This window comes from Oncorhynchus masou, chromosome 31, assembly GCF_036934945.1.
Source record: "Oncorhynchus masou masou isolate Uvic2021 chromosome 31, UVic_Omas_1.1, whole genome shotgun sequence".
NCBI classification, from domain to species: Eukaryota; Metazoa; Chordata; class Actinopteri; order Salmoniformes; family Salmonidae; genus Oncorhynchus; species Oncorhynchus masou.
Window position 1 is genome coordinate 15,294,519 of NC_088242.1, and position 20,389 is coordinate 15,314,907.

Below are 20,389 nucleotides of genomic sequence, written 5' to 3' on the forward strand. Positions count from 1 at the left end.
TGTCTTAGTGTTGGAGCCCCTGGCTCTCTGTAAATGATGTCTTAGTGTTGGAGCCCCTGGCTCTCTGTAAATGATGTCTTAGTGTTGGAGCCCCTGGCTCTCTGTAAATGATGTCTTAGTGTTGGAGCCCCTGGCTCTCTGTAAATGATGTCTTAGTGTTGGAGCCCCTGGCTCTCTGTAAATGATGTCTTAGTGTTGGAGCCCCTGGCTCTCTGTAAATGATGTCTTAGTGTTGGAGCCCCTGGCTCTCTGTAAATGATGTCTTAGTGTTGGAGCCCCTGGCTCTCTGTAAATGATGTCTTAGTGTTGGAGCCCCTGGCTCTCTGTAAATGATGTCTTAGTGTTGGAGCCCCTGGCTCTCTGTAAATGATGTCTTAGTGTTGGAGCCCCTGGCTCTCTGTAAATGATGTCTTAGTGTTGGAGCCCCTGGCTCTCTGTAAATGATGTCTTAGTGTTGGAGCCCCTGGCTCTCTGTAAATGATGTCTTAGTGTTGGAGCCCCTGGCTCTCTGTAAATGATGTCTTAGTGTTGGAGCCCCTGGCTCTCTGTAAATGATGTCTTAGTGTTGGAGCCCCTGGCTCTCTGTAAATGATGTCTTAGTGTTGGAGCCCCTGGCTCTCTGTAAATGATGTGTTGGAGCCCCTGGCTCTCTGTAAATGATGTCTTAGTGTTGGAGCCCCTGGCTCTCTGTAAATGATGTCTTAGTGTTGGAGCCCCTGGCTCTCTGTAAATGATGTCTTAGTGTTGGAGCCCCTGGCTCTCTGTAAATGATGTCTTAGTGTTGGAGCCCCTGGCTCTCTGTAAATGATGTCTTAGTGTTGGAGCCCCTGGCTCTCTGTAAATGATGTCTTAGTGTTGGAGCCCCTGGCTCTCTGTAAATGATGTCTTAGTGTTGGAGCCCCTGGCTCTCTGTAAATGATGTCTTAGTGTTGGAGCCCCTGGCTCTCTGTAAATGATGTCTTAGTGTTGGAGCCCCTGGCTCTCTGTAAATGATGTCTTAGTGTTGGAGCCCCTGGCTCTCTGTAAATGATGTCTTAGTGTTGGAGCCCCTGGCTCTCTGTAAATGATGTCTTAGTGTTGGAGCCCCTGGCTCTCTGTAAATGATGTCTTAGTGTTGGAGCCCCTGCCCTGTAAATGATGTCTGGCTCTCTGTAAATGATGTCTTAGTGTTGGAGCCCCTGGCTCTCTGTAAATGATGTCTTAGTGTTGGAGCCCCTGGCTCTCTGTAAATGATGTCTTAGTGTTGGAGCCCCTGGCTCTCTGTAAATGATGTCTTAGTGTTGGAGCCCCTGGCTCTCTGTAAATGATGTCTTAGTGTTGGAGCCCCTGGCTCTCTGTAAATGATGTCTTAGTGTTGGAGCCCCTGGCTCTCTGTAAATGATGTCTTAGTGTTGGAGCCCCTGGCTCTCTGTAAATGATGTCTTAGTGTTGGAGCCCCTGGCTCTCTGTAAATGATGTCTTAGTGTTGGAGCCCCTGGCTCTCTGTAAATGATGTCTTAGTGTTGGAGCCCCTGGCTCTCTGTAAATGATGTCTTAGTGTTGGAGCCCCTGGCTCTCTGTAAATGATGTCTTAGTGTTGGAGCCCCTGGCTCTCTGTAAATGATGTCTTAGTGTTGGAGCCCCTGGCTCTCTGTAAATGATGTTAGTGTTGGAGCTTAGATGTGTTGGAGCCCCTGGCTCTCTGTAAATGATGTCTTAGTGTTGGAGCCCCTGGCTCTCTGTAAATGATGTCTTAGTGTTGGAGCCCCTGGCTCTCTGTAAATGATGTCTTAGTGTTGGAGCCCCTGGCTCTCTGTAAATGATATCTTAGTGTTGGAGCCCCTGGCTCTCTGTAAATGATGTCTTAGTGTTGGAGCCCTGGCTCCCCTGGCTCTCTGTAAATGATGTCTTAGTGTTGGAGCCCCTGGCTCTCTGTAAATGATGTCTTAGTGTTGGAGCCCCTGGCTCTCTGTAAATGATGTCTTAGTGTTGGAGCCCCTGGCTCTCTGTAAATGATGTCTTAGTGTTGGAGCCCCTGGCTCTCTGTAAATGATGTCTTAGTGTTGGAGCCCCTGGCTCTCTGTAAATAAAAAATACAAATAAAATGGTGCCGTCTGGTTTGCTTAATATAAGGCAATTAATTATTTATACTTTTACTTCTGATACTTTTACTTGTGGTATATTTTAGTCAGTACATGTGCTTTTGATAGTTATGTATATTTTAAACCAAATACTTTTAGACATTTACTGAAGTAGTATATTACTTGGTGACTTTGACTTTTCCTTGAGTCATTCTCTATTTAGGGATCTTTACTTTTACTCCAGTATGACAACTGGGTACTTTTTCCACCACTGCTGGGACGGAACGAATGGAATGGCATCACACCCCTGGAGACCATGTGTTTGATACCATTCCACCTATTCTGCTCCAGCCATTACCACGAGCCTGTCCTCCCTAATTAAGGTGCCACCAACCTCCTGTGATACACTCACAGGTAAAGGAGACCCAGCTGTGTGAGCGAGGCGGTTATGTTTTGGGTCGCAGGGTGAAAGTTCAGATCTGCACCTGTGCCTCAGCCTAAACACAATACCTGTCACCAACAGACAGCCTTCAGAGCTGATGTGTGTGTGTGTGTGACAGGGGAGCAAATACCTGAGCCACATGCAAGTCCACACACAAACACACACATATTATTACTATTTTTAAAACATAATGGCAACTGACCTGAATTCTAAAAAAGATAAATATCAGACACAAGCCTGGTTGTTAGACAGCCAGACAGACACATCTCATGGGTGGGATGCATCAGACCCTTCATCCTCTTGACACGGACAAATAAACCCTACACACACATCAAATAACCTTACAATGGAAAACACTGGGGCAGATCACTCTCTAACATCATCCAACTGCTAATGACTCTATTTTCTTATCAGCAGGCTATCCAGGAAGTACTTCAAACGTTCTGTATTCCCCTGCCATATGTGTTACTATGACAAGAGAGATATATAGGTGACACAAACGGCGGTTTAAAGTTCCATTGCAGTCATAATCCTGTTAATCCTGGGTTTAGTATCATATTGTAAAGCTGATGAATATAACACTGTAAAAGTGTGAAAACATTTAATCAGTGTTATTTCCTGTTCGTTTCTGGTTGAAACTACAATATGCAATGGACCTTCTAATCGGCGGGTTTTGCAAGGGTGGAGTTTCAGCTTGCCTGGGACGTCACCAAGCAGTACATTAGTTAATAGTCCAATAACAGAGAGTTCCAAACCTCTCTGCCAATAACAGAGAGAGTTCCAAACCTCTCTGCCAATAACAGAGAGTTCCAAACCTCTCTGCCAATAACAGAGAGAGTTCTAAACCTCTCTGCCAATAACAGAGAGAGTTCTAAACCTCTCTGCCAATAACAGAGAGAGTTCCAAACCTCTCTGCCAATAACAGAGAGTTCCAAACCTCTCTGCCAATAACAGAGAGAGTTCCAAACCTCTCTGCCAATAACAGAGAGAGTTCCAAACCTCTCTGCCAATAACAGAGAGAGTTCCAAACCTCTCTGCCAATAACAGAGAGTTCCAAACCTCTCTGCCAATAACAGAGAGAGTTCCAAACCTCTCTGCCAATAACAGAGAGTTCCAAACCTCTCTGCCAATAACAGAGAGTTCCAAACCTCTCTGCCAATAACAGAGAGTTCCAAACCTCTCTGCCAATACCAGAGAGAGTTCCAAACCTCTCTGCCAATAACAGAGAGAGTTCCAAACCTCTCTGCCAATAACAGAGAGAGTTCCAAACCTCTCTGCCAATACCAGAGAGAGTTCCAAACCTCTCTGCCAATAACAGAGAGTTCCAAACCTCTCTGCCAATAACAGAGAGTTCCAAACCTCTCTGCCAATACCAGAGAGAGTTCCAAACCTCTCTGCCAATAACAGAGAGAGTTCCAAACCTCTCTGCCAATAACAGAGAGAGTTCCAAACCTCTCTGCCAATACCAGAGAGAGTTCCAAACCTCTCTGCCAATAACAGAGAGAGTTCTAAACCTCTCTGCCAATAACAGAGAGTTCCAAACCTCTCTGCCAATAACAGAGAGAGTTCTAAACCTCTCTGCCAATAACAGAGAGTTCCAAACCTCTCTGCCAATAACAGAGAGTTCCAAACCTCTCTGCCAATAACAGAGAGTTCCAAACCTCTCTGCCAATAACAGAGAGAGTTCTAAACCTCTCTGCCAATAACAGAGAGTTCCAAACCTCTCTGCCAATAACAGAGAGTTCCAAACCTCTCTGCCAATAACAGAGAGAGTTCCAAACCTCTCTGCCAATAACAGAGAGAGTTCCAAACCTCTCTGCCAATAACAGAGAGAGTTCCAAACCTCTCTGCCAATAACAGAGAGAGTTCTAAACCTCTCTGCCAATAACAGAGAGAGTTCTAAACCTCTCTGCCAATAACAGAGAGAGTTCTAAACCTCTCTGCCAATAACAGAGAGAGTTCTAAACCTCTCTGCCAATAACAGAGAGTTCCAAACCTCTCTGCCAATAACAGAGAGTTCCAAACCTCTCTGCCAATAACAGAGTTTCCCCTCCCAGAAAAATTCTTGCTTGAGGAATAGTATATTTCTTTGTTGCTAAAAATAAATATTTGTTTAGGTACTTAATTGTTACCCACAAATGATTTGATATCGATATAAAAACGGCCTTTAAGCTTTTAATCGCCGTATGTGAGATTCTACTGCATTGTTTTGTTGTTGCTGAGAGGAAAGGTATATGTGTCTGTGTGTACGAAAACAAACGATGCAAACAAGTGTAACAGCACCTGGGGGCAACCTGAGGGAGTCTACTGCTCTGTTTATTGATCAGACAGGACTACAGAGGACAGTCAGACAGAGGTCAAGAAGACTGATCAGCTGAATTCATCATCCACACACACAGCTGAGGCCACACAGGCTACGTTTACACAGGCAGCCCAATTCTGACCTTGTGTCCAATTATCGGCAAAAGATCTGATCCGATTGGTAAAAATACCAATTATTGTTAAGAGATCAGAATTGGGCTGCCTGTATAAACACAGTCATACACACCGTGTCATGGATAAGTCCCTTAATCAATCAATTCATGTAATAGTTAATACACAACAGTATAATGATGTCACACCCCTAGCCACTGATCTAAGGCCAGTTTAGCATTCTCTCCAATGGTTAAGTTAGTATTTCGGGAGAGGAAGCTGATCCTAGATCTGTGTCTAACGGTTACTTCTACCTGAAGTCTTTAGAACGGCTTATTAAACAAACAGTTGACTTGTGCAGAAACCTTTCAATGGAAGTTCCCCTGAAACATGAGCTCTTTCCTTCTTGACCCTTTCGAGTCAGGGTCAGACCGTAACATTCACATGATGGAAACATGTTTCTGTAGTGTGGATTTTGCTTCATGTGTGGGGATCCATATTCTGTGTGCCAGTCAGCCTGTGTTTTAGCCAACCTGTCCTGTCTAAACCTTCACGTGTTCTTTTACTACAGGAACAGCCAGTCAGTCCAGGTAAAACAAGGGTGTGACTGTAAACTGAAGTGTGTTTACATTGGAGTTATTTTAGTCAAATGCAGAGCGACATACAGGAGCAATCAGGATTAAGTGCGTCGCTCAAGGGCTCATCAGTATAATGTTAAAACCTGGTCGGCTCGTGGATTTGAATCAGCAACCTTTCGGTTACGGTCCAAACGCTCTTAAGCGCTAAGCTACCTGTCACCTGTGTGGGCGAACCCATCCAACAATTTGATCTACTCAAAGCAAAAGTACAAAGTGAGATCCCCCCCCCCCCACACTCTCCTTACATCAGTGCAAATAACAAGGCAAGATGGAATTTATCTTCCAATGAATTGTCCAAAGATCCATGGTGATTCTCTCCATTCTTTCTATACTCCAAAGCCAAAGTGAAAGCCAACCAAAGTGAAAGCCAACCAAAGTGAAAGCCAACCAAAGTGAAAGCCAACCAAAGTGAAAGCCAACCAAAGTGAAAGCCAACCAACGTTAGTACTGTAGGGGTTCAGGAACCACTTTAACTCAATAGTTCCTCTCTGAATATATTTACTCTACTTTACAACTTACTGGCAGCAATATATTTAAGTTATATATATTTAAGTCTATATTTTGAGAGAAATTCCTGATTTCAAACCTCAAGAAGAGGTTTACGTCTCTACCAGTTCACGAAATGACAAACTGATACTAGGTCTGGGGTTAAGGCGGGTTTACACAAATGCCCCCTAAAGGCCCACTGTCACTCACACCTGGCCAAATTATATTACTCAAGAGCTTTATTGGGATGGTCACAGTGCCCCCTGGTGGGGCTTACAGTGAACAACATTCTCATCCAGATACATTAAAACGCAAGAATTAACACTACAGATAGACTCCGTAATAGATCATCATACAAAGCTGGGCGACTTCCCGCTAACACATAACAATAACAGAATCAAAATCTGCCAAGATGACCGCCACTACTGGCTATTTCCAATCTGCGCCTCAATTAGACAATCTTGTTGTTAATTTCCGAAAGCAGGAAGTGGCCAACTGTCTGTGTATGATGAGGTCATAGTCTGCCTTTAAGAACACTGACAGAACAGCTGTCGTCAAATTCATCCCAACGATACTCTATGAAAGGTGCTGGACACTTCACATATTTCACAACTAAATCCTCTGGAGTAAAACAGAAGCATCTCTTTCAGGTTGACCTTTATGTGCGTTATATGGGTACACATTGAACACGTACTGTCAATACATCACATATTCACTTTCATAGTGTATTGTAAATCCTCGGTTTCAAACAGTTTAGCAGAGATGGTTGAGCCACAGATGGAAGTGTCTTATTGGAAGTCTGAACGGGGTAAATAAGAGGTGGGTATTGGTTGGTTTATGTGCGTATTGATTCTTCCTCATTTCTCCCTCACTCTGAACACCTGCTCCAAAGGAAAAGGAAGAGATGGTGAAGAGATATGCCTGAAAGAAAAAAGGACATGATTTATTTCTCCTCCCGCTGCAGCGCGACCCTCTTCTCGTGCTGGTGCTTGGTGATTCCGTACTTGAAGAACTCATAGACAGACCAGCTGATGGCTGTGGAGGGCATCTGATAGATCACCCTGGCCTGGACTCCTTTAAAGAACCCAGGCAGGCCACCCAGCCTGTACACTGTCCGGAAGGCATGGGCCAGGCCCGTGATGTGTCTGTGTGTCCCCTGACCTCCACCCTGGCCTGCAGCGGGGAGCCCCACCAGGGACTCCTGGGTGTTGAGCAGGGTCTTGCAGACATCCAGAGGGGTGGTGGCTGCAGCAGCGATGGCCCCGGCCAGGGCTCCAGACACCATATGTGAGGAGGGGTTGTATTGTCTGTGGGGGTTGAGCAGCTCCTGGAGGTACTCGTAGGTCATGAAGTGGAGAGCCTGGAAGGGGACGTTCATGGTGAGCTGGGTGGTGTAGGAGCGGTAAAAGGCCCCGGGGCCCTCGCTCTGCCACACGGCACGCACACAGTCCATCACGCCGCGGTACGGAGAGTTATACATCTGCAAACGCTGCTTCACCACTGGACAGGGAGAAAAAGAGGGAGGAAGGGACAGGTGAGTAGAGGGGGGAGGGAGGAAGGGACAGGTAGGTAGAGGGGGAGGGAGAAAGGGACAGGTGAGTAGAGGGGGGAGGGAGGAAGGGACATGTGAGTAGAGGGGGAGGGAGAAAGGGACAGGTGAGTAGAGGGGGGAGAAAGGGACAGGTGAGTAGAGGGGGGGAGAAAGGGGCATGTGAGTAGAGGGGGGGAGAAAGGGACATGTGAGTAGAGGGGGGAGAAAGGGACAGGTGAGTAGAGGGGGGGAGAAAGGGACAGGTGAGTAGAGGGGGGGAGGGAGGAAGGGACATGTGAGTAGAGGGGGAGGGAGAAAGGGACAGGTGAGTAGAGGGGGGGGGGGAGAAAGGGACAGGTGAGTAGAGGGGGGGGAGAAAGGGGCATGTGAGTAGAGGGGGGGGAGAAAGGGACATGTGAGTAGAGGGGGGGAGAAAGGGACAGGTGAGTAGAGGGGGGGGAAAGGGGCATGTGAGTAGAGGGGGGGGAGAAAGGGACATGTGAGTAGAGGGGGGGGAGAAAGGGACATGTGAGTAGAGGGGGGGAGAAAGGGACAAGTGAGTAGAGGGGGAGGGAGGAAGGGACAAGAGGGTAGAGGGGGGGAGGGAGGAAGGGCCAAGAGGGTAGAGGGGAGGGAGGAAGGGCCAAGAGGGTAGAGGGGAGGGAGGAAGGGCCAAGAGGGTAGAGGGGAGGGAGGAAGGGCCAAGAGGGTAGAGGGGAGGGAGGAAGTGCCAAGAGGGTAGAGGGGAGGGAGGAAGGGTCAAGAGGGTAGAGGGGAGGGAGGAAGGGCCAAGAGGGAGGAAGGGCCAGGAGGGTAGAGGGGAGGGAGGAAGGGCCAGGAGGGTAGAGGGGAGGGAGGAAGGGCCAGGAGGGTAGAGGGGAGGGAGGAAAGGACAGGTGAGTAGAGGGAGGAAAGGACAGGTGAGTAGAGGGAGGAAAGGACAGGTGAGTAGAGGGAGGAAAGGACAGGTGAGTAGAGGGAGGAAAGGACAGGTGAGTAGAGGGAGGAAAGGACAGGTGAGTAGAGGGGGGGGAGGAAGGGACAGGTGGGTAGAGGGGGGAGGGACAGGTGGGTAGAGGGGGGGAGGGAGGAAAGGACAGGTGAGTAGAGGGGGGGAGGGAGGAAGGGACATGTGAGTAGAGGGGGGGAGGGAGGAAGGGACAGGTGAGTAGAGGGGAGGGAGGGACAGGTGAGTAGAGGGGAGGGAGGGATGGATGGATGGATGGAGCATTAGAAAGACAGGATTGCCAGGTGTGTTTTCATCATCAGGGACCAGGAACAGAGTCCAGAGAATGAAAAAGAAATACCAAAATGATTGACCAAATAAAAAATATGCACAGTCATAACTTCCTCAAAGGATTTAACAGATTTATTTAGGCTGTTGAAGCTAAAAACCTAGAGTAAACAGGCTAGGCCCTAGAGGTACAAGGTGCTACACCTGCAGAGGGAGCTCTGACACAGTGGTTTATCTGCAGCAAACAACATCTCAGTGTCCTTAACTTCTTGAGTGTAGGTGGCAGGATTTTCGTTTTTGGCTAAAATACATACACATTTGAAACTGCCTATTTCTCATGCCCGGAAACAAGAATATGCATAATTGTCAGATTAGGATAGAAAACACTCTAAAGTTTCCAAACTGTCAAAATATTGTCTGTGAGTATAACAGAACTGATATTGCAGGCGAAAACCTGAGGAAAATCAAACCAGGAAGTGCTGTTTTTCCTGAAAGCTCTCTGTTCCATTGGATGGCTTGCCTCCATTTAAAGGGATATCAACCAGATTGCTTTTCCTATGGCTTCCTCAAGGTGTCAACAGTCTTTAAACAGTTTCAGGCTTTTATTTTGAAAAAATGAGCGAGAAAGATAACATCGCGTCAGTGGACAGCTGGGTGTTCAGAGTTTTGCTTGCGCAACAGAGTGGGGCAGCCATTGTCTCTCCCTCTCCTATTGAAAAAGCCACAGTCCCGGTTGATATATTATCGATTATATATTTTAAAAACACCCTGAGGATTGATTATAATAAACGTTTGACATGTTTCTGTGGACATTACGGATACTATTTGGAATTTTCGTCTGTGATGTTGTGACCGCCCGAGCCTGTGGATTTCTGAACATAATGTGCCAAACAAATGGAGGTATTTTGGATATAAAAATAATCTTTATGGAACATTTATTGTGTAACTGGGAGTCTCGTGAGTACAAACATCCGAAGATCAAAGGTAAGCGATTTAATCTATTGCTTTTCTGAGCCAATCTACTTGGCTGCTAGCTATTTGTAATATTTTTTCTACTGAGAGAGATGTTCTTACATAAACGCTTTCGCCGAAGAGCTGTATCGAAATCTGACACGCCAGGTGGATTAACAACAAGCAAAGCTGTGTTTTGCTATATTGCACTTGTGATTTCATGAAAATTAAATATTTTTAGTAATTTAATTTGAATTTGGCGCTCTGCAGTTCAGCGGGTGTTGATGAAAATGATCCCGCTAAAGGGATGGGTGCGTCAAGAAGTTTAATACACCCCATGCATCAGAAGGAGAAAAGCAGGTTCAAAGCAGTGCCGTGAGACCTGTGTCCCTGGCCTTCACCCAGGGAAAGAGATAGATTATTTATAGACAGAGAAATGTACCTTCAGATGGGTTCATGGCTGCGTCATGAAGCAATGTGGCTACACACCCTGCCGTACCTGTAACACACACACCCCAATGGTGAACAACAACAAGAGAGAGAGAAAGATTGCAGAGAATGAACAAAAAAGCAGAGGAGAAATCCTCTAGTTCTCTCTAGTGGTAAAACAGGACATCATCACTGCTGATGGACCAGAGTTAAAACTTCTCTTCCTCTACTGGGCACGTCTGCAATCTCTTATCTTACCCTGCCTCTCCCCTGACTTGGAAACAAGGGAGGGGGGAAAAGCAGAGAAGACAGCTGACCTGAGAAGGAGAGAGAGAAAAAGCAGAGAAGACAGCTGACCTGAGAAGAAGAGAGGAAAGCAGAGAAGACAGCTGACTTGAGAAGAAGAGAGAGAAAAAGCAGAGAAGACAGCTGACTTGAGAAGAAGAGAGAGAAAAAGCAGAGAAGACAGCTGACTTGAGAAGAAGAGAGAGAAAAAGCAGAGAAGACAGCTGACTTGAGAAGAAGAGAGAGAAAAAGCAGAGAAGACAGCTGACTTGAGAAGAAAGAGAGAGAAAAAGCAGAGAAGACAGCTGACTTGAGAAGAAAGAGAGAGAAAAAGCAGAGAAGACAGTTGACCTGAGAAGAAAGAGAGAGAAAAAGCAGAGAAGACAGTTGACCTGAGAAGAAAGAGAGAGAAAAAGCAGAGAAGACAGCTGACCTGGGAAGAAGAGAGAGAAAAAGCAGAGAAGACAGCTGACTTGAGAAGAAGAGAGAGAAAAAGCAGAGAAGACAGCTGACTTGAGAAGAAGAGAGAGAAAAAGCAGAGAAGACAGCTGACCTGAGAAGAAGAGAGAGAAAAAGCAGAGAAGACAGCTGACCTGAGAAGAAGAGAGAAAAAGCAGAGAAGACAGCTGACCTGAGAAGAAGAGAGAAAAAGCAGAGAAGACAGCTGACTTGAGAAGAAGAGAGAAAAAGCAGAGAAGACAGCTGACTTGAGAAGAAGAGAGAAAAAGCAGAGAAGACAGCTGACTTGAGAAGAAGAGAGAAAAAGCAGAGAAGACAGCTGACTTGAGAAGAAGAGAGAAAAAGCAGAGAAGACAGCTGACTTGAGAAGAAGAGAGAAAAAGCAGAGAAGACAGCTGACTTGAGAAGAAGAGAGAAAAGGCAGAGAAGACAGCTGACTTGAGAAGAAGAGAGAAAAAGTAGAGAAGACAGCTGACTTGAGAAGAAGAGAGAAAAAGTAGAGAAGACAGCTGACTTGAGAAGAAGAGAGAAAAAGCAGAGAAGACAGCTGACTTGAGAAGAAGAGAGAAAAAGCAGAGAAGACAGCTGACTTGAGAAGAAGAGAGAAAAAGCAGAGAAGACAGCTGACTTGAGAAGAAGAGAGAAAAAGCAGAGAAGACAGCTGACCTGAGAAGAAGAGAGAAAAAGCAGAGAAGACAGCTGACCTGAGAAGAAGAGAGAAAAAGCAGAGAAGACAGCTGACCTGAGAAGAAGAGAGAAAAAGCAGAGAAGACAGCTGACTTGAGAAGAAGAGAGAAAAAGCAGAGAAGACAGCTGACTTGAGAAGAAGAGAGAGAAAAAGCAGAGAAGACAGCTGACTTGAGAAGAAGAGAGAGAAAAAGCAGAGAAGACAGCTGACCTGAGAAGAAGAGAGAGAAAAAGCAGAGAAGACAGCTGACCTGAGAAGAAGAGAGAGAAAAAGCAGAGAAGACAGCTGACCTGAGAAGAAGAGAGAGAAAAAGCAGAGAAGACAGCTGACTTGAGAAGAAGAGAGAAAAAGCAGAGAAGACAGCTGACCTGAGAAGAAGAGAGAGGAAAAGCAGAGAAGACAGCTGACTTGAGAAGAAGAGAGAGGAAAAGCAGAGAAGACAGCTGACTTGAGAAGAAGAGAGAGGAAAAGCAGAGAAGACAGCTGACCTGAGAAGAAGAGAGAGGAAAAGCAGAGAAGACAGCTGACCTGAGAAGAGAGAGAGAAAGCTGAGAACAGAAACAGGGATAAATAGAGCAATATTCTCAAGTACTTGCTTTGTCTGTGCAAACTGTGTTTCAAGTTTCTTGTCGTGCAAAGGCGAGAATTAGAACCCACCACCAGCTGATACCCCGCCAGAGTGGCTGGTGATGTTTTTCATCACACTGGCGAGTGGACCAACAAGTTAGTTTCAGGCAAATCAATCAATTAAAATGTATTTTATAAAGCTCTTTTTACATCAGCAGTTATACAGATATCCGGCCTAAAACCCCAAAGAGCAAGCAATGCAGAGGCACGGTAGCTAGGGAAAAACTCCCTAGAAAGACGGGAACCTAGGACAAAACCAAGAGAGAAACCAGGGCCTGCTTACTGTATGGGTATGAGAGAGCCTGGAGCTCAAGCAGTAGTCCTGTCTACTGTCCACAGAATAGGACTATAGGAACAATGTAGCACCACTCCTCAGCCACTGTGCTCCAGGTGGCAGGCTGACTCACCCACACAACTCAGTGTCTGAGAGCAAGGCTCATCTAGGTTAGTCCAAGTAGCATCTGCTTAGTACCCAGGGGAGAAAAGGGCCTCTCCCTCTCTGCAGTGTGAACCAACATTACAGGACTACAGAACTAAATAATTCACTACTTGATTGAGTTGCTAAAAATAATATTGGAAACACCAAATGAAATGAGTGTTTCCAAGAAAAAAACAAGGTAATTTACTGTATGTAGGTTGCATAGGAGATGTACAGGCTTGGTATGCACACATGTGCATTTTGTGCGTGTGCTTTGCATGTATATGCCTTGTGTGCGCTGTGTTTTCCCGGTATACCGTTGGCCAGGTGGCTGTTTGCACCGGGATGGATGAGGTCACCCAGACTCTTCTTCAGTTTCTCGTAGCAGGCGAAGTAGAGAGCATGCGCCGGTCCTGCCCCCACGGCCGTGGCATTCAGCCCTCTCATTGGTCGCCAGACACCCTCTGTGGTTATGATTCGCCGAAGCGCGTCCATCACATTCCGGTAGCGGGCGGCAGGCTCAGGCTGTAGGCTCTGCATTCGCGTCTACACAGGGGAGAGGTTAGAGGTAACAGACCTACTGGTTACCCAAGTCATAACCTAACCACACACTTCTCGCCATACCATAATCTAACCAGAATGTTTCAATTACATTTGAGAAACTTCCATGTTGGAATAAAATCTTAGCAGAGGTGGGATGAGTGCAGTAGTTGTAATATATTCAAAAAGCCAAGTCATACTATTGGCAGTGCTTCCACATGCTAAATAGTTTCACGTTTGAACATTTTGAGTGGTCGTGCCCACCCCTAGTGTTAAACAGAAGGAGACCCAAGGTCAGAGGGACATAAGCTGCCTTTCAGTGAGCCACTCCCCCCAGCAGCACTCACACGCCCTGCCCTTACACAGACTCCTTATTGCTGGGCCAGTGTCCAGGTTCAGAGTTCATCCCGTGAGGCTTAGGGTTGCACATTTTGGGGAATATCCAGAGTTGGAAACTTTCCATGGGAATATATGAGAATTAACAGATATGAAAATTAATACCATTTAAACTGTGGAATTATTTGCATTGGATATATTTACCATATCATACAGAGACAAACAATTTACCTTATCATAAGACATAATTGCAAATTATTAAATCCTTCCAATAGAAAAAAACCAAAAACAATTGAGTGACAAATTGAACTTTAATTAAAGGAGTTGACTCTTCATATGGGATGATTTCACTGAACAACAAAAGGGAATATTGAATTATCTCCAATGATCCATCGTATCTCCCAAAAATTGTATTGGGTCAGTCTGTTGTCTGCTTTGGTGTGTGTGTTCCCAAACAAGGACCAGTTGCGCTCTGATGCAGCTGATGTTGGTGGGATTTGGAGGATAATGGAGGCAACAGGGGAAAGAGCCTCAGATCCACGAAGTCCCTTCCACCAGGTGGCTGATGAGATGTTGGAACGACTGCCATATTGCATCTCCATCCCAAAGCCCTTGCTTGGAAGTGTACTTCGCCAGACTGCCAAGAACCTTGCCCTCATCCAGACCAAGGTGGCGAGACACAATAGTGATGACACCATGGGCCTTGTTGATCTCTGCACCAGACAGGATGCTCTTGCCAGCATACTTGGGGTCCAACATGTACACTGCAGTGTGTTTAGGCTTCAGGCAGAAGGATTCATGCTTTTTGTTGCATTTCAGAACTGAAGTTTCCTCTGCTTGGCACAACAGTGAAGTGGGCAGGGAAGTATGGATTTATTATATTACATCTGCAAGCAGAGTCTGAACAGCAGACAGGATGGCATTGTCTCCCTCAATCTGTGCAATGGCTACTGCTATAGGTTTCACTCTGCTTACCACTCTTTCCCAAAATACATCATCCAGTAGGATCCTCTTGATGGGGCTGTCCATATCGGCAGACTGTGATATGGCCATTTCTTGGAGACTCCTTCCCATCCAGGAGACTGTCAAACATGATGACAACACCACCCCAACAAGTGTTGCTGGGCAGCTTCAATGTGGTGCTCTTATTCTTCTCACTTTGCTTGGTGAGGTAGATTGCTACTATAGCTTGATGACCCTTCACATACCTAACCATTTCCTTGGCTCTCTTGTAGAGGGCATCCATTGTTTTCAGTGCCATGATGTCCTTGAGGAGCAGATTCAATGCATGAGCAGCACAGCCAATGGGTGTGATGTGAGGGTAGGACTCCTCCACTTGAGACCAAGCAGCCTTCATGTTCACAGCATTGTCTGTCACCATGGCAAATACCTTCTGTGGTCCAAGGTCATTGATGACTGCCTTCAGCTCATCTGCAATGTAGAGACCGGTGTGTCTGTTGTCCCTTGTGTCTGTGCTCTTGTAGAATACTGGTGGAGGGATGGAGATCTAGTTAATTATTACTTGCCCACAAACATTTAACCACCCATCAGAGATAGGTTCAGGGTTCATCCTCTCTCTGTGAGGCTAGGGGCCAGTGTCAAGGTTCAGGGTACATCCTCTCTCTGTGAGGCTAGGGGCCAGTGTCAAGATTCAGGGTTCATCCTCTCCCTGTGAGGCTAGGGGCCAGTGTCAAGGTTCAGGGTTCATCCTCTCTCTGTGAGGCTAGGGGCCAGTGTCAAGGTTCAGGGTACATCCTCTCTCTGTGAGGCTAGGGGCCAGTGTCAAGATTCAGGGTTCATCCTCTCCCTGTGAGGCTAGGGGCCAGTGTCAAGGTTCAGGGTTCATCCTCTCTCTGTGAGGCTAGGGGCCAGTGTCAAGGTTCAGGGTTCATCTTCTCTCTGTGAGGCTAGGGGCCAGTGTCAAGGTTCAGGGTTCATCCTCTCTCTGTGAGGCTAGGGGCCAGTGTCAAGGTTCAGGGTTCATCTTCTCTCTGTGAGGCTAGGGGCCAGTGTCAAGGTTCAGGGTTCATCTTCTCTCTGTGAGGCTAGGGGCCAGTGTCAAGGTTCAGGGTTCATCTTCTCTCTGTGAGGCTAGGGGCCAGTGTCAAGGTTCAGGGTTCATCCTCTCTCTGTGAGGCTAGGGGCCAGTGTCAAGGTTCAGGGTTCATCTTCTCTCTGTGAGGCTAGGGACCAGCTAGTGCTGTGAAACGCATAGAGGGTCTTCTAATAACGTCCAAAGGAGAGGCCCGAGCTACAGCTGAATGGACAACACATGCTGATTGCTTGCTGCACTGTGTATGTCAGTGTGTTACAGGAACTGTAAAGCACTGTGGAATGCCGGGCCTGTAAGAGAGAGCAGACTCCTACACGTCAACCAACCATGCATAATGTAGCAGTACCTGGATGGGTTTGAAACCTTTAGAACATCGCCATCTTGCAAGATATTTGATGTCAATGTTTCAATGAGACTTCGGTATGAATCCATGTTAAAGGAAATGAGAACAGTTCTCTCAGCCACGACACATTTATATGTAGCCTATGGTTGTGTATTGCAGAGAGCTTAGCTTGTCTAGAAAGAGCCTTTTCAACCTCAACCTTTGGAATGAGTGTAAACAACGACTTGACATTATCTCTACTGTGCAATCTGTGTGACAACCACTGCAAGCTATTTTCAGAGGATTATCAACTGTTAGTCCACTGGGGTCAGCTGTCAGCTTGAGCTAGTAGGTCCCCTCTGTAGAGATCTGCTAATGTGTTTATAAGTAAAGACGGTCAATGCCATGTTGTTTGACAGGTGACATGATTTATAGATCAGTGAGTCTGTGTCTCAGGCTGCCCTTCCTCTGCAAGCAGACTGTTTCACTGTCTGGGCTGCACCTCAATACTTTAAAGACACACGCTTTCCTAGTCTCCTTTACTTCGTCTGCGCGCATTTGAAAACTCAGTATATGTGAAAGCAACATGGTGGCTGGATGCCAACTGGGAACATGCTTTTTTTCCGACTGTCCTGTTCTTTCATGTCGGTGAAGAGAGGAGACGGGGAGAGGAAGCCATTTTAGACTACTGAGACGAAGCCCAAGCTGTGTGAGCAGCACCTGGATCAGAGGTAGGAAATACAGCTGGGAAAGACAGATGAATCTCCGCTTTGTTCTGAGAGAGCCCTGCTCTCCCACCTGACACTAACAGCTGACTCGTCTCCCTACCTGACCACTCTGACTCGGTTGCTCTGTCTCTGCTAACTGCATAGTTGTACACAATGACCGCAGCGGTCTACAAATCTCCCTGAATCTTAAATAACTACTCAATATTATTTGTAGATCAGTCAGTCACAATTTACCGTTGACACATCACGGGTTTCATGCTCCCAAACACCACCAATCATTTCCATCAGTGACCAAGTCATGACTCTCTCTACAGGGACCACAAAATATACCAGACAAAACACTGGGCTCTCATGTGCAGAGCAGACCTAAATCAGTGAGAGGGCCTGTCAAAACAGCATAGGTTAATGTAACTTAACACATCTTGTTTACATAACACCTAAGTCATCCCGGCTAAGCACTTCCTCCAATACGAATTTAAAGTCTTATAACAATAAACAGAACTATGGTTCTAAGAGTGTGCAGTGGTAGAGCCAACCTGTCAGCCTAATTCTGCATAATGAGCACAGCAACATAGAAGCATTGTGCTCTTAATCCCAGAACATCCAGCCCGGTATTTTCTGTAAACAAAGAACAGTTCTACCCCATCTAAATGCTGCCAGGTAGCAATTAGCATTGCAAGTTCGTTTTGCATGGCCCGATGCCCCGGGTGCACGGAGTTTCGACATTGTACACCATTGGTTTCTATTGAATCTCCTTCCAACCGCGGAACCGGGCCATGCAAAACGAACTCACCCATTGACAATCTAAGACTTTTTGACAGAATCCAGGGTGCCTGTACTAACCTATGGGTTCTCTTCTTGAATACAGGGACAGTTTGGAAATACAGGGAGTTACACCTAGAAGCCATATGCATGCTAAAAGCAGTTTGGAACGTTTTCAAATGTAACGTTAGCTACTAATCGATCACATACTCTTCTACGGTTACTGTTCACCTAGCTAGCTGGTGGGCGACAGTGGTGGGCAACAGTCAACGGGTGATGTGTATACATGTACAGGAAAGGGGGCACATGTGCTGCTTCATTCCACCTAACGGTTTCCTTTCTCAAAGCGAATAATAACTTTGCGTGTTATTAGTATGACAAACTACCTGGGGGGTGCACACTAATGGCAATAGGGACCATAGTAAATTGCAGTAGAAAATTGTTAAGCCTAAACCCATTATATCAGGCGCCAACTAAATAGCTGGCTACAGTACTAGCTAATCATCATGCAACCCCAGACTCGAGCCGATACACAGTCAGAGGCCGACCTTGCGGTTTTGGTTAGCTAACTAACAGCTAAAATGGCTAACGTTAGACAGCTAGCTAATAAGATGACAACAACGGCAATATTAACTTCCGAAAAGTTTACCTTTCCATTTTTTTGAAATTCTGTATGCCAAAGTTAATGAATATGGCGACTAATTATGTGACAAATCTAACTTGTGTGCACTGCAGTAACTAACTAGCTAGGTAACGTTACCTAATCTCGCAAGTAGAGCAGGCTCGATCCACTGATATTCGTAGTGGATGGAAGTTAGCTCGTTAGCATGCTAAGTTAGCGTCCTAGCTGAAATGTTAGCCTGTCTGGTTTCGACCTTGCCTCATATGTGCTGTGACTGACAAACTTATTGACAAGGTGGCCACCAATCGGATTCGCATGATTGCTGAAGCCACATCATGACGAGCAAAGTAATTTCTAACCCTCCAATGTAATGTGCCCAAGCTCCAAGACCAGTCGGTTAACTATCTAAGTTAGCGGCTAACGCTAGCCCAACATAGCCTACCGCGTTACCTTGACACAGTCGATGGGGAACATCAGGCAATGCTCCATGATTCCAGCCACTGCTCCTGCAAACATGTGGGTGCTGGTGGAAGCGCCTTGCGGCAAACCCTCATACTCCGGTTCCGAAGCATCTGCTATTTCAGGAGGGCCACCGCTAAACTGAACAGTCTGTATCTCTGCCTCGCCTCCGATCCGGGGAGACAAATTCCCAACGAGGCTCTCCGACAATCCCCAGATCCTTCCACTGAACCATCGGACCTCTGCGCCGGCTGAGGCTCCAGCAACCCCGGCGTTCCCGCCTGCTGTCTCCGCTGTCATCCGATGCCTTCTCGGGAAACCATCCGCTTCCATTGGAATCTCGATGGACAGTCTTTACTTTATGCCCCGATGGCACTCCGTTTCGTGTTCGCGTACCGTTGGTAGTTTTTTACATTCCCGTCCCAGATGTTTACCGGTCGTACACCGTTTCCACGCCCCGCCTCCCTCAGTCCCCAGAGCGGACAGGTCCACGCAGTGTTTGGGAAAGGCTTGCCTCTACCGAAACCCCAACAACCGGATGTTCCGGTTTTCAGGGGAAGTGGGAAGAGAGCCTGTGACGCGACGGCCGCTTTTGGACGTTAACGTAATGTGGTTGGTTGTGGTATAGCTATCTTAAAAGATGAATGCACCAACTGTAAGTCGCGCTGGATAAGAATGTCTGATAAAATGTAAATGCAGGCTAGATGTTAAAGAATCAGTAATTTGGGTATATATTTGGGCACTTTTTCGCCACTTTTCTACAAAATCTTTAAAGGATACATACATATGGCATACTTGGGCCATTTTATTGTGTTTTCCAGACCCCCTCAAACATTTTAAGACATCATTGGGGTGTATGTACCAATTATTTATGGAGATATGGCCATGTGAATCCTAGCCAATATGGCCATGTGGATCCTGTCCAATATAGCCCAATGGAGCTGGTTGGGTGGTCATTTTAAAAACTGTCCCTTTAGAGTATGAGTATAATATGTTAAATCTGCTATGGAGCTATAGCTAGACATCTTTATTTATACTCTTACTTACTTTGTGTAAAGGCTGAAAGGTCTGTGGGATTCTGTATTTTACATTATAAAAGTGTTTATGTAACCGATGTGAAATGGCTAGCTAGTTAACGATGGTGCGTGTTAATAGCGTTTCAATCGGTGACGTCACTTGAGACCTTGAAGTAGTTGTTCCCCTTGCTCTACAAGAGCCGTTGCTTTTGGGTAACGATGCTTCGTCGGTGTCAGTTGTCTATGTGTGCAGAGGGTCCCTGGTTCGTGGACGGACTAAAGTTGTACTGTTACAATGGGTTTACCCGTCCCTCTCTGCTGGACATAATGCATTCCTATGAGATTTTACCCAAAGTGACAAGTACAGGGTAGGTTTTTTTGTTACATTTCTATAACTTTTTTTCAAAAAGGACTTCTTTAGACATGTGTGTCAAATTTGGTGGACTATCACAGTTTAAACAAATTCACGTAGCTGCTGGGCTACAGTCAAAAGTACCTCAACATGACCTCAATGAAGGGCTTAAGAGTACTTTATGATCAGAAGTATTTTCTATGGCCTCCCGAGTGGCGCAGTGGTCTAAGTCACTGTAGCTTGTGGTTTGATCCCAGGCTACGTCACAACTGGCCGGGACCAGGAGTTGACCGTGTATTATATGTGGGGTTTATTTAGTGGGTAGATGACCCTATTTTCATCTAGAATGTGGCTGCAAATACAGATGTTTCGCGGTCGCCACCCCTCAGGCCCCCACGGAAACTGCTTTCTCAAAGCTAAGGATCCGGATCACGTTCTGTGCTTGTGTTATTTTATGCACACTGCATAGCTGCTGCTCACACTCCCCCTCGTATGTTTCTCTCTTTACTCCCCAGCCTCTCTGAACCATGATGAAGAAT

General features: G+C 46.2%; 1 protein-coding gene across 2 annotated transcripts; it reads right to left on the reverse strand.

Annotated features, from left to right (window-relative positions):
* Window positions 1–4,800: 4,800 nt before the first annotated feature.
* Window positions 4,801–19,008, reverse strand: LOC135523486 (mitoferrin-2-like). 2 transcript variants are annotated; one of them, XM_064950184.1, is made up of 4 exons: window positions 18,474–19,008; window positions 12,978–13,206; window positions 10,197–10,253; window positions 4,801–7,538 (listed from the first exon to the last, which is right to left on the reverse strand). In XM_064950184.1, the coding sequence occupies exons 1-4, from the start codon at window positions 18,813–18,815 to the stop codon at window positions 6,982–6,984; spliced, it is 1,185 nt and encodes a 394-aa protein (XP_064806256.1). In that variant the 5' UTR covers window positions 18,816–19,008; the 3' UTR covers window positions 4,801–6,981. The 2 variants fall into 2 exon arrangements, with proteins under 2 accessions (XP_064806256.1, XP_064806258.1); XM_064950186.1 differs by lacking the exon at window positions 18,474–19,008 and adding an exon at window positions 18,162–18,373.
* Between the last annotated feature and the right edge of the window lie 1,381 nt (window positions 19,009–20,389).